This window comes from Procambarus clarkii, chromosome 68 (assembly GCF_040958095.1).
Source record: "Procambarus clarkii isolate CNS0578487 chromosome 68, FALCON_Pclarkii_2.0, whole genome shotgun sequence".
NCBI classification, from domain to species: Eukaryota; Metazoa; Arthropoda; class Malacostraca; order Decapoda; family Cambaridae; genus Procambarus; species Procambarus clarkii.
Window position 1 is genome coordinate 24,457,912 of NC_091217.1, and position 14,924 is coordinate 24,472,835.

Below are 14,924 nucleotides of genomic sequence, written 5' to 3' on the forward strand. Positions count from 1 at the left end.
GAGTATGGGGTGCACGTAAATGAAGACTCCCAAGAAGCAAATCAGAGATCAGCCCAAGCTTCATCTTGAGGCAAAGCTCAATGCCTTAAGCCATATTGATGCTCTGTCCACAGAGCATTCTCTCTCTCAAATCATAATAGTACACTAATGGTTCCCTACACCACCCCTCAGGTGCAGCTGCAGCAGGCTTGGGTGACATGATGACTATGGGGTGCACAATAAACTAACACTCACAGAATGAGTATGGGCTGCACAATAAGCTACCTCTCACAAGATTAGTAATAAAGAAACATTAATTTTTTGGGTAGGGTGACTGAAACTCATCCTGGGGTAAAAATGTTTATTTAAATTTATTATAGTTAAATGAATTTAGTAAATTATTCCATATATTGTATTATAAGTGAATTGACACTAAACTATAAATGATACTAATAAGGTTTTAAAAATGAAAAACAGTAAAAATCCTTCATGTAAGATATGGAAGTTGAAAAGTAAATTAACTGTAAACTAAATTATAAACTGTAGACATAATATAAAGTATTATAAGTAAAATACCTATAAACTACCAAATAATAAGGTGTAAGGAACCATTTCTATTGTTTGTCCTTTTTTACCTGTATCCTCAGGTATTTTAAAATTCCCATTCCATTGTTACTACACTGTTTTCCTGGTGTAGTTCCCTGTGGTTCAAATTTTACTACTTGTACTTCTTGCTGTTTCTGAAGGATTGCTAATGGTAGCCCTTGTTGCACCGGCGGAACTTTTTGTAAATGTTCCACCTGCGGAACTTTTTGTAATTGTTGAATTTCTTGCACCTGCGGTACTTTTTGGACTTTATGCACCTGCTGCACTTGTAGCTCGTCAGGATTTTTTTCCAGGGCATTATCGCTATCACCTTCTGATCCTAATGTAAGTTTATCTGCATCAAGCTTCCTTGTGCGTGCTGGAAAAAAAATAAAAATAAAAAATAAAAAATTTTGAAATGGAAGATCCTGTGTAACAAATTTAATCAGTTACTATGATCGAGCCGCAGAAATTTTACAGGAAAGATATGGTTGGGTTGACTGCATCTATCTGGACCTAAAAGAGGCATTCAATAGAATTCCACATAAGAGTTTGTTCTGGAAACTGGAACATATTGGAGGGGTGACAGGTAAGCTTCTAACATGGATTAAAAAATTTCAAACTGATAGAAAAATGAGGGCAGTAATCAGAGGCAATGTATTGGACTGGAGAAATGTCACGAGTGGAGTACCACAGGGTTTATTTCTGGCATTCATGGATAAATAATAAATAAATTGTTCATGATTTTTTTAGACAAAAGCTAGAATATGCAGCAGTTGTATGGTGCCCATATCTTAAGAAGTACATGTACAAACTTGAAATGATACAAAGACGTCATGGGTGTCATAGGGGCACCAGCACACTGGTTTGCTAAAGGGCCCTTAATACTGTCGAGACCTTATGGGCCCTTGGACCCATTACGTTAAGACATAGTGCTGTATTGGGCCACACACTTTTTGCCATATACATCAACGACAGAGATGATTGAATTGAAATTATATATATATATATATATATATATATATATATATATATATATATATATATATATATATATATATATATATATATATATATATATATATATATATATATATACATATATATATATATATATATATATATATATATATATACATATGTATATATATATATACATATGTATATATATATATATATATATGAGAGAAAATAATAGGTGGTGATATATTTATATATTATGTGAACTACTTACACAAAAAGAAGTTAGTGGTGAAGATCTTCTTGTCCTCTTCTTGTATTACGTTGTTTGGTAGGATACCATGTGTCACCCGTGCTGGTCCTTTCTTGTAATAGATAACGATTGATTCATACCCACAGCCACGCAGATATGTTAGCTGAAAAGCAAATAATATTTAAACAATAACAATATCTGGGAAAATGCAACAAAATAAATGTTTGAAGCATAGCTGGGCATGTGCAATAGAACCCATAATAGAATCACAATACCAGAAATAAATATCTTTGATATCCCCAGAGTCAAAGTTATTCTGTGTAAATACTCTATGCAAATAAAGGGACCTTGTCTATGGAACTCACTTGCTAACAAATTTAAAAACTGTCCAACTTCTGCCATTTTAAAAAATAAAACCAAAAAGTACCTAAATTTTTTCTTGATAGTTTCCTAACTAGTGTATTAAACTCGCACTGTATCTTATGAAATCCAATGCCAGAATATATGTGCCTAAACCATACAACTTTTTCATTGTAATCATTGCTATCACCTTATATCATGATTGTTATATTGAATGCATATCTTACTATATTATACCTTGAAATATTCCTCAAATTATGCTACAATTTATATGTTGATAACCCTCAAATTTTACTTTAATGTACATAGTAATCTTTGTGATACTTTCTTACAATGTACCAGCCAATTTTTTCCATTTAAGCTTTAAATTGCCTATTTAAAATTATCTGTTAGATTAAGGACCTGCCCAAAACACTATGTGTGCTAGTGGCTTTACAAGAATGTAAAAACATCAATTCTATGTACTCTCATAATCCCAGTGTGCTATCTTGTATATAAATAAATAAACAAATAGTATGTAAGTACTGTACAGCATTATTCATGTTGATTCTATACCTTATCAAGCAAGTTCAGCATAAGAAGAATACAAATGAATACAACAGATGTAGACAAACTTCAATACCTGATTTTCAATCCTTCGTAGAACCCGGCTTGCTGTATTTCGTTCTAAAGCCTTCTTGCCTTTAAGTAGAAAACGGGCTTCCTCTTCTTTCTTCATTAATTCTCTACTGTTTCGGAAGTCACACTGGCAGAACTTGCAAACATTGCTTCAGACATGCACACATTGTTTGCAGTTTGTGCATCTCCTCAAGAATTTTCCCTGAAGACCTGAAGGAAATAGTTTCTAATAAAATACTTATATTCAAATGACCTATGCTGCAAAAATTATAAGTTAAATTGTTGTTAAAATGTACTACAGTAATTAAATATATTATTTAAATTATGAAATAATCTACATTAACACTAGTGAGAGCAATGTTAAAAATTTTAGGACTGCATCTGGAAATAACTTTAATTTTGGATGTGATTAACCATGCTGTAACTCGTATAACAAAACTGAGAGGAGTTGAATCCAACAGCCTGATTGACCAGGCTGTTAATTTCAAGCGAATACTATATTATTGGAAGAAAAAAAAATTATATATATATATATATATATATATATATATATATATATATATATATATATATATATATATATATATATATATATATATATATATATATATATATATATATATATATATATATATATAATCAATATTGTAACTTTTTTTGTGTAATGACGTTTTCAAATAAAGTTAGATAAATATACACACATACCAAAAGAATAAGGGTGGTAGGAGAAGAAAATATGAAAGTGTTCAGTGAGGATCCACAAGGTCTTCTCTGAGTACTCTTTATTTTCTTCTCCGAGGCTATGGGTCCCTACACTTGCACCAGAGGTGGTACCCCTCATATATATATATATATATATATATATATATATATATATATATATATATATATATATATATATATATATACATATATACATATATACATACATACATACATACATACATACATACATACATACATACATACATACATACATATATATATATATATATATATATATGACAGTGTCAGATTCACCACCACCATCAAACACCACCAGCACCATACACCACCAGCATCATACACCACCAGCACCATACACCACCACCATCATACACCACCACCATGTCAAATGGACAGTGTTAACAAAATTATTCCCACATACTCCGTCACTATGTGATGGAGTACACATAGAACAGGGGACTGTAACAAATGTTCTAGCATAAAACTTTGTACAGTTTAGTAATTTCTTACCATTTGATGTACTAGGTAGATCCATGTTTGGTGAAGTTTTATAGCTGGAGCTGGAAGATCCTGTCGAGATGACTTCTTCAAAGAGAATAGCTTCAACACACATTGTGTCTTGAGTCTACCAGTACTTGGCCTACAGTTACCAGATCTGATTTACAGAAACTAGTGAACTATGGAGATAAGATTGTTAATAATATACTTTTTTTGAGATTCATATGACTTGCAGCTTAAAAACCAACCTTATTTTAAAATAGTACACTAAAGTACATAGCAAATTGCGAAATTCGTAGTTTTTTAACTACTTTAAAGCTAAATTCTCAAGCTTTGAAAATAAGCACAATTTGCTATTTTAAGCGGAATCTGGCAACTCTGATTTAGCATGTAAACATTGACTTGCATTCACAATGTAGTTATTTATTTTTCAACAATTTAAAACGAGTTATGAAAATACACACATTGGTACATTATTGCAAAGGCACTATACTATATATATATATATATATATATATATATATATATATATATATATATATATATATATATATATATATAAATTGTTGCAAGTCGAGCAACAAATATTTTACATTGAACAACAAATGAGATTGGAAAAGCAGTATTGCCAAAATAGACCCCAGACACACCCTGTGGGTAGTAATGGACCCCCATACCGACCCTATGAGGGGTAGTGGACCCCATAATAACACTATGGGCGATAGTGGACACTATACAAACACTATGGGCGGTAGTTGACTTCATAGAGACCCTGTGGGCGGTAAGGGACCCCCTATCGACCCTGTGGGCGGCAGTGGACCCCCTATCGATCCTGTGGGCGGCAGTGGACCCCCTACCGACCCTGTGGGCGGCAGTGGACCCCTACCGAACGTGTGGGCGGCAGTGGACCCCCTACCGACCCTGTGGGCGGCAGTGGACCCCCTATCGATCCTGTGGGCGGTAGTGGACCCCCCCCATATCGACCCTGTGGGCGGCAGTGGACCCCCTATCGATCCTGTGGGCGGCAGTGGACCCCCTACCGACCCAGTGGGTGGCAGTGGACCCCCTGCCGACCCTGTGGGCGGTAGTGGACCCCTACCGACCCTGTGGACGGTAGTTGACTTCATAGCGACCCAGTGGGCGGTAGTGGACCCCATACCGACCCTGTGGGTGGCGGTGGACTCCATACCGACTCTGTGGGCGGCAGTGAACCCTATATACTAATCCTGTGGGCGATACTGTACCCTATAGTCATCCTGTGGGGCAATGGATGCCATACATATCCAGTGGGTGTTATTGTACCCCATACTTATTCTGTGGGTGGTTGGAGCCCCATACCCATCCTGTGGGTTATAGTGGACCCCATACTCATCCTGTGGGTGGTATTGGACCCCATACCTATCCTGTGGGTGGTTGTGAGCCCATACCCATCCTGTCGGTGGTAGTGGACGCAATACACATCCAGTGGATGGTATTGGATCCCATACCCTTCCTGTGGGTGGAAGTGATCCCCATACCATTCCTGTGGGTGGATGTGACCCCCATACTCATCCTGCGGGTGTTATTGGACCCCTTACCCACCTAACAGGTGGTAGTGGACCCTATACTAATCCTATAGTTTCCAATAATCCACACCATACCATCCTGTTTGCAGTAGTTTACCCTATATACATTCCAACATAACATCGTTTTCTGTTAGCGTTCCTACAAAACATTCTTTAAAGATTTCTAAAGCACAAACTATAGTATATAATATTGATTGGTGAAGCACTTATTCTATGTAATAATTTATTGTGCTTATTATAATTTACTAAGAACAACTAATATTTCTCAAAACAAAACTACGAGCCTTCAATAGGATGTAGCTGATCTGTAATATTATAAGAGCATGGACAATAGTAGGTGAATTTCACAACCCATGTGGGACCTGAAAACTACAATTTTCGTTATAATTGAACCAATCACGACTATTCAGCTATCTACGTTGATGGACGAGTACTGTGAGACGTAAATTGGTACGTGAGGAAGAGTTTGAGCCTTGGTAAAAAAGTTAACTGGGAATATATCACATATGTACTAAATCACATTCCACATATTGACTTTAAGCACTAGTCATATATGTACTGTCTTGTGTGAGAACGGGTTGTACTACACTACAACCATTCCTGCAGAGGGATATAACCAGGGAGGAGAGACGGAGGGCAGCAGTAGCAAGGAAGGAGTTCAAGGAGAGGGTAAGGAATCAGGGAAACATAACCCTACGATACCAGAAGGGAGTGGGGTACCCTCCACAGGCAATTCAACAGCCCCAGTGAGAGGAGAATACACCCATCTCCCACCCAATAGAAGCCGTACTTGCCCCAGCTCCCCACACTCCTCCACCACCCTAAGCCCTCCCTTCTCCCCCAACCTCCTATCCCCTCCCTCCTCCCCGCCACCCTAAACCCTCCTCCCCTCCCCCCCAAGCCTTCTTTTCTCCCCCTCTCCCCCAAGCTCTCCTTTCTCCTTCACCCCCCAAGCCCTCCTTTCTTCCCCACCCCCAAGCTCTCCCTCCCCCTTCCCCCAAACCCCCTTTCCCCCCTCTTCTCCCCATCCCCCCTAAGCCCTCCCTTCTCCTCCACCCCTCCAAGCCCTCACTTCGCCCCTTCCCTCTCCAAACCAGATCCTCCCAGTCTCCCCACAGCCCAGGTCCCCCTCACTCTGAGCTCCCCTCACGAACCAGGCCCCCCCCCCTCCCCCTTCCTCCTCCCCATCCCAGACCCCTCCATGTGGAGGGGTCGATCCTTGACCAGTGGGATTCCGCAGGGTTCAGTCCTTGGACCCATACTATTTCTTATATATGTAAATGATCTTCCAGATGGTATAGAAACATTCCTCTCATTGTTTGCTGATGATGCAAAAATTATGAGGAGGATTAAGATGGAGGACGACATTATGAGACTACAAGATGACCTAGACAGACTGCATGAATGGTCCAACAAATGGCTACTAAAGCTCAACCCGAGTAAATGTTAGGTAATGAATCTAGACAGTAGAAAAAGGAGGCCAGACACAGGATACAGAATGGGAGATGAAGTCCTTCAAGAAAAGGACAGAGAAAAGGATCTAGGAGTTGATATCACACCAACACAGTCTCCTGAAGCCACATCAACATCGCATATGCCGCAGAATAACATCTGCATATGCGAGGCTAGCTAACATCAGAACTGCCTTCAGGAACCTGTGTAAGGAATCAATCAGAACCTTGTATGCCACATATGTACCACCAATCCAGGAGTATGCGGCCCCAGCATGAAGCCCGTACCTTGTCAAGCACAAGGCGAAACTTGAAAAAGTTCAGAGATATGCCACTAGGCTTGTCCCATAATTAAGAGGCCTGAGTTACGAGGAAAGGCTCCGAGAAATACACCTCACGACACTAGAAGACAGAAGAGTAAGGAGAGACATGATCACTACCTACAAAATTCTCAGAGGAATTGACAAGGGTAGATAAAGATAAACTGTTTAACATGGGTGGTATGCGAACAAGGGGACACAGGTGGAAACTGAGTACCCAAATGAGCTACAGGGGCGTTAGAAAGAACTTTTTCAGTGTCAGAGTAGTTAACAGATGGAATGCATTAGGAAGTGACGTGGTGACAGTTACCTTTATACATGTTCTTATGTTCTTAAAATACAATGGATATAAATTGGGTAAGTTTAGATTTGAGAAAGACCTGGGCAAATATTGGTTCAGTAACAGTGTTTTTGAATCGTAGAAAGAATTACCACATAAAATAGTAGAAGTGGGATCTTTTGATTGTTTAAAGCATAGGTTAGATTCTTATGTATGTTCTTAGAAAGGCGAAGTATTAGGAGTGAAATAATTGAGGTGCACAAGTGGATGAATGGGCATAACAATGGAGTATCTCCATAACAATGGAGACATAATATAGGCAAATTGGCATAACAATGGAGTATCTCCATAACAATGGAGATACTAAAAAGATTTAAAAGTATCTTCTGTTTCCCTAATTCTTATGTTACATTTCCTATAAGCGGTGTGAATAAGGGGGTAATTGTTTGAAGCATAGGTGAGATGTTATTTGGAAGTCAGGTGCAATTTTTATATAAGGTGAATTATGCCATAATACCATTATACCTTCGCAATTTCTCAGTGCGAACAGTCACGTACACTATACGGATTTCATAGAAATAGCAGAAATATATAATACCTAATTCACTCTTTGCATAAGCTTATCGCAGTGGACGAAGATTTCGATATGGACTTCGACATGAATTTCAACTTGATGGATCCTCGAAATTTTTCTGAGTTTGACTTAGTGGCATACCTGTGTGACGATGAGATCCCGGTAAGCGCTGTGAATATTGACGAGGACAATGTATTGGACGACGGTGACATGGATTTGACCACTTATTTTGGATCCAATACACTAACAACAGGTTCGAGTGCCCATAATAATGTCTTCGGAATGAGTTCATCAACAAGAGACATCGGCTTATACCACGTCTTCGGCACTGACTCGTCCGTCGAGCCCAGAAAGAGTCATTCATCGTGTCCAACTGTGACTCACCGTGGGGAAGTACCGCTTTTGGTGTCTAACTTCCATGAAAATATCCTACATAGGCACCAAAAATATCAATTCCCACAACGTCTACACCAAGAGAACCAGGCCACTCAGCTTCCAGAGCATGTAGAGAAACAGCGCCAAACTGTTCAATTCCCATCACGTCTGCAACAAGAGCACCAAGCAGCCGACCCTGCACAAAGTGAGCATCCTGAGCGCCATGATCATAGGTTTCAGCTTGAAAATGTCCAGCAGTTGGAAGACAAACAAATCCAGCATACATATGGCAAACGTATTAAACACCAGCCACTTACATGTCAGAATGTCCAGAAGCTTCATCACCCACTAGATAATCTCCAACATGGTGAGAAACTTTATGAATATGTTGTTTCTTCCCGGCATTCAAACAAGAGTAAAGAGTCGACTGCTGAACTAAATACCGTAACTCTTCGAAGAAGCACCTCAGTTTCTCAGCCAAGCATTTGGACTTCTCAGCTAAACAGCTTTACTCAGCAGCCAAACCTCTCGGTAAGCACACAAGATGTTTCATTTGCTCCTTCACTGCCTCAGGCTAAGCCTAACTGTAACAGAAAACTTAATTAAACACGTCAAAAATTCGTTGACTTACAGAGTATGTATGGGTCAACGAAATACCACACAGGCTCAGTCACCTGCTCCCTGTGTGGAATTTCTTGTAAAAACAAAGGAAACCTTAAGAACCACATGAAAACCCACTGGGCCAATAAAAGATAGAGTTGTTCCAATGTGCGACTGTCCTTACTGGAGAAAATCTCGAGCTGCTCGACTTCTTTGCCAAGCATTTCGACTCCAGTGCCGAACGACTCGGTAAATACTCGGTTTGCTCACTATACTACTATCGAAAGATACACATCAAAGCCAGTTTATCCTATATTTCGAAATCACTTGTTCCATGTGAGAAAATTCATATTCTAACAAAGCACTTCTTACTAATAAAAGGGAAGCCCATAGTGCTAACAAACGATATAGGTGTTCCACGTGCGATTTTTCTTTCTCCGAGAAAGCTAACCTTATTCGTCATTTAAATGCTCATAAGGCACCCCATGCCCTACAAAGATATTATTCTGGCTCAACAGCAAGAGGAGGACTTGCCAAGCTCCTCGACTTACAGATAACTTGCTTATCTGTAAGTCCCCCCCCCCCCTCATCTAAGCATCTTGACAGCATTCGTTAAAATATTTTATGTTTTTAGTATTATGTTTTAGAAAGCTGATATATCGGCCTATATGCATTACCACATATGTATAGTCATTGTAATTAATTGTATTTATTTAGACATTTACATAATCATAGTAATATGATCTATTAAATTTTTACAAATACAAAATTCAAATGCTTTTTATTGATACACATAAGGGAGATATGTTTGACCAATATGAGAAAGCTCCTATTTATATCCACCCAGTCTCATTCAAAAATGTCTAACCAATTCTTGAAACAATCAAGGAAAAAGAACATAAGAATGAAGGTAACTGCAGAACGCCCATTGGCCCATACATAAGAACATAAGAACAAAGGTAACTGCAGAAGGCCTATTGGCCCATACGAGGCAGCTCCTATTCTATAACCACCCAATCCCACTCATATACTTGTCCAACCCGTGCTTGAAACAATCGAGGGACCCCACCTCCACAATGTTACGCGGCAATTGGTTCCACAAATCAACAACCCTGTTACTGAACCAGTATTTACCCAAGTCTTTCCTAAATCTAAACTTATCCAATTTATACCCATTGTTTCGTGTTCTGTCCTGTGTTGATACTTTTAATACCCTATTAATATCCCCCCGGTTATGTTCATTCATCCACTTGTAAACCTCTATCATGTCACCCCTAACTCTTCGCCTTTCCAGTGAATGCAACTTAAGCTTTGTTAATCTTTCTTCATATGAAAGATTTCTAATTTGGGGAATTAACTTAGTCATCCTACGCTGGACACGTTCAAGTGAATTTATATCCATTCTATAATATGGCGACCAAAACTGAACTGCATAATCTAAATGGGGCCTAACCAGAGCAAGATATAGCTGAAGAACACCAGGTGTCTAGTTACTAATGCTTCGATTAATAAATCCCAGTGTCCTATTCGCCTTATTACGAACATTCATGCATTGATCCTTTTGTTTTAAATTCTTACTAATCATAACTCCCAGATCCCATTTGCAATCCGAATTCGCAATCTTGCTCGTATCTTGTAACTCTATCATCATTACCAAGCCTCAGAACTTAACATTTATCAGCGTTAAACTGCATCTGCCAATTTTTTTACCATTTCAAAACCCTATTTAGATCAACTTGAAGTGATACTGAGTCTTCTTCCGTGTTCATTTCCCTACCGATTTTTGTATCATCGGCAAATTTGCAAATGTTGCTACTCAAACCTGAATCTAAATCATTTATATGTATATTATAAACATCAGAGGTCCTAATACAGAGCCTTGAGGCACTCCATTTACAACATTTTCCCACTCTGACTTAACCCTGTTTATACTATCTCTGTCATCTTTGGTATAGCCATGCCCTAATTCATCTTAATATGGCACCCCCAATACCATGAGCCTCAATCTTTTTAATTAGTCTAAAATAGTAGGTGCCTCGTATGGGCCAATGAGCGTTCTGCAGTTACTTGACGAATTAATTGTTTTAAGGCTAGATAATGTCACGTGGGGGTGGGCGGTCCGGGGCTCTGCTAACACTCGGCTGCTAGGGGCTCAAAGGGCCCAAATACTCAGCCCCTCCGACTCCCTGGATTCACCGGAGTCTCCTTGGTCACACAAGATAGGACCAACAATGCCCACCTCCGCAGGTCTTTGCTTCCACCACAAAGGGGTGCCACTGATTCACCCTGGAAGCCCTTCAGTCAACCACGGGGAAACTGCTGTTAACAGTTCCGGCCTAGACCCGTGGGGAAGTGAAGGAAGACTCAGGCTTACCTATAACCATAGCCTCTCTGAGTCTTGCCTGCCAGACAAAAAAAAGGTTGCAGGAACTCCTTTCCCGCCTGTCTTCTCTATCTTCCTCTTAGCAAGGTCGCCAGCTGGGTTATTATATCTGCACCCCAGCAATGCAGTTCAGTGGGTGTATCATATATCGTTTGTAGCCAGAAATGTATGCTCATAGAGAAATATCACAAATGGAGGCACACTCAAACACAGTAATAAAATGTGTGGATTTACTGACGCAAATTACATGAACACACACACACAATCACAAGTAATACATGAATATGGAATATGGATGATGAGTCTGGAGATCGTCAGCCTCTTCTTCCACGACCTCCAACTCTCCTTCAACTGGGCAGGAAGACAGGAGTCTCACACTCTCACAGGAGGGCCTCTTCACCACGTCGGCACCTCTTCTTCACTGTCCTGCCATCCATACACACTGTCCTCTCTGACAGTCCTGGACACAAGCTGCATTGCAGCCTATTCTACCATTAAAGCAATAAAGTCTTGCTGCCACATACACAAGTAAATATTGTGGCCTAACTAGCCTACTCATACAAGGGGTAATGGGAGGGAAAAATGATCTACCTTACACTCCTGGCTCACGACGCCTGTCCCTCGATGGTGTGAGGTTCCCACGCTTCCTTGGGTCGATCCTCGACGATCCAGGGCGTTCCACAGGTCCTCAGGTGTCGTGAAGCCTTCGCGTCGTCGCCGTTCCAATCCCTGAGATTCAGCTGCCCCAATCCTGGTTCATCGATGGGCGCTGAGCTAATCACTATCTTTCCCCACACTCGCCTCTCCCACAGGGCGTCGCTCCTTGTCCTAGGCACGGTGTCGTCCTTCCAAGATTCTCAGTGGATGTGACCCGTCACAGCTAGCTTGCTCGCCCACCTTCCAGACCTCAACGTCCAGCCAGCGGCGCCGCCCAGCGTCGTCGCCGACTATTTTCCAAGTTTGGGCACTTCTCTGCTCACTGAACTTGGTTCCTCTTTGGCTTCCCAGAAGCGCAGGGTCTCCAATAACTATGGTGGGCAACGAAGGCCAGCTCAATCCACTGAACAAGGCTTGCAGAGCCTCCAATCCTTGAGAGCAGACCGAGGCGCGTCCTGTCGCTTCCACGGTCAGTACAACTCTGACGTTGGCGCCGCCCGGGGCACTCGGTGACGTCATGGCGGGCCCTGATTTGTCGCCCGCGACCTACGTCGGCCAATCCGCGATTGGCATAGTGTCCCTTCCACAAGGTCATATCTGCCGTAGGGGATACTGTTTCATTTTATATCAGGGCGCCAACTTTCCTTTATTTACAACTTATAAAATAACTCCCTTCCCTTAACTGGCAGCCGGTCTGGTCGCCACATATATCAATAGACTCCCTGAACCTCAGAGAATCAGTAGGGAGAGCTGATATGACTCTTTAAGCCGGCAAACGAAAGAAATAGGAGAGGGCACCGTAACATACCCCTCCCCTTAAAATAAGAGTCATATCGGAAGAGCAGCACTCAGGAGGGCAACCTATACTCTTGCTCCCTCCGTTCCTGAAGTGTCACTCCTCCAGTTGGCGATGTGGCTCGTTCCACCTTGCCAGTCACTTGTCTCATTATATCTCCACCTCGCATAGGACCGGGTGTGATGGGTGTTCCCTGAACACCTACAAGAAATCCTCTCTCCGTGGCTACGAGTGTACTCCCACGGCTCGTTACCACTGTAAGATTCAGTGCATGCGGCGCCTCCACCGCGTCGTGCACTCCGAGATAGTCTTGCATTTCCACTGCGTCCTACAGGTACTCCATGTTTCCTCTCATGATCTCCTCTTCGCCAATCTTCTCTCTTCTCGGTTCCTCTTCTCCCATAGGTGCGTTGTCTCCTCACAGTGGCACTCGTAACCTGTACTCCATCCAGCAGCTTCCTCTCTGCCACACTAGGCTTTTGCGATGGCCCAATGCCCCTCTGGTTAGGCTGGCGCCTACCCTGGGTGTACCTATTCCCTGCTTTCTTCGTATTGCCTTTCCTATACCACTCGCTCCTTCGTTCCCGACGAACATCTTCACTCCTCCATGAGATTTTCTTCCCTGCGGACGTCTTCTTCGGTTCGTGGTTGGGCTCTTCCACCTCCCTGTGGCTCACCTCACCACGGTGGTTCATCTTGCACCTACCACTATTCATCTGGCCGGCATAGGGTGCACTGCGTCGTGGCTCCTCCACTCTGCCCCTCACTGCCGTTCGCTCATCCACTGAGCTTACTTTATTCACGTTTCTGTATGGAGGGAGTGCGGTCTGCAGCCTCTTCACCGCCCCAGGCGTTTGTACAGCTGCTCCTCGCCACTCCTCCACACGCATCATCAGGCTTAGTCGGAGGTCCCCGTCGGGGCTTTCCACAACCTCCGACGACCTCTCTGCACTCTCGCCCTCGTTGTCGTCGTCTCTGGCGACGTTTTCCCTGGCGAAGTCGGCTTCCTCACGACCATCTGGAACGACCGATACCTCACCTGGCAGGGTTGTACCGCTGCTTGCAACATAGGCACTCCTGGCCCAATCGGGTTGTATCCTGCCTCCTCCGAGGTCATTACCCAGCACCATCTGCACATGCTCTAGGGGTAACTTAGGGGCTACAGCTACTATAGCTTTCTCGACTCCGCAGTCGGCAATCAGCTGTACTTCGTGAAGTGGCAACCTGTATTCCTCCCCCACACTGCGTATCCTTACCACTCCCACAGGTGAATCATTAAATTCCTTGGGGAGAATACTCCTGGTCACCATACTTATGTCAGCACCCGTATCTCGAAGAACGGCAACTTCCACTGGGTCTGACTTTCCAAACTTCACGTTGGCTCCGAAAACGAAGGGATGTTCACCCAACTTCATTTCCCAACCATTCACGTTGGGTCCACTATAATATGGGGTGTGAACAAACACTCTCTCCTCTTCCAACATTAATCCTACATTCCTTTGGTGCTCCTCACACTCGCGGGCATAATGTCCTCTCACACCACAGTTGTAGCATCGGCCACCTCCCCTGGGCGGCCACTCGCTAGTCACTCTGGCGGTACCACTCGCGGACGTCCCCTGGGTCCTCCTTGGACTCCTTGTCATCGTATCCGGGACTGCAGCACTTGCTCCCGAGTTAGGTCCACTGCTCACAGCTTGGGGCTTCCTACCCGCGTCTCTTGAGCTCTTGAACCACGTTACTTCATCGGGCACACTACTCTTGGGAGAGTCCCCACTCGTCCTCGCTCCTCCTGAACTCCTAAAGTTCCCTCCCGACCTGGGGTAAGGCGAGTGTCTGGGCGGCCCCTCCCTCCTGATATGTAGTGCCTCCTCCAGCATGTCGGCTCGGTCCGCTGCAGCCTTCAGGTCCTTAATACCTGCTTCTCTCACCCTTACTCGCAACTCA

The 14,924-nt window shown here is 42.5% G+C and overlaps 1 protein-coding gene across 1 annotated transcript; it reads right to left on the reverse strand.

Annotated features, from left to right (window-relative positions):
• Positions 1-341: 341 nt before the first annotated feature.
• Positions 342-4,121, reverse strand: LOC138355706 (uncharacterized). Its single transcript, XM_069311020.1, has 4 exons — positions 3,992-4,121; positions 2,760-2,965; positions 1,799-1,940; positions 342-943 (listed from the first exon to the last, which is right to left on the reverse strand). Exons 2-4 carry the CDS (start codon positions 2,853-2,855, stop codon positions 594-596), a joined length of 588 nt encoding a protein of 195 aa, XP_069167121.1. The 5' UTR covers positions 2,856-2,965; positions 3,992-4,121; the 3' UTR covers positions 342-593.
• Positions 4,122-14,924: the final 10,803 nt, after the last annotated feature.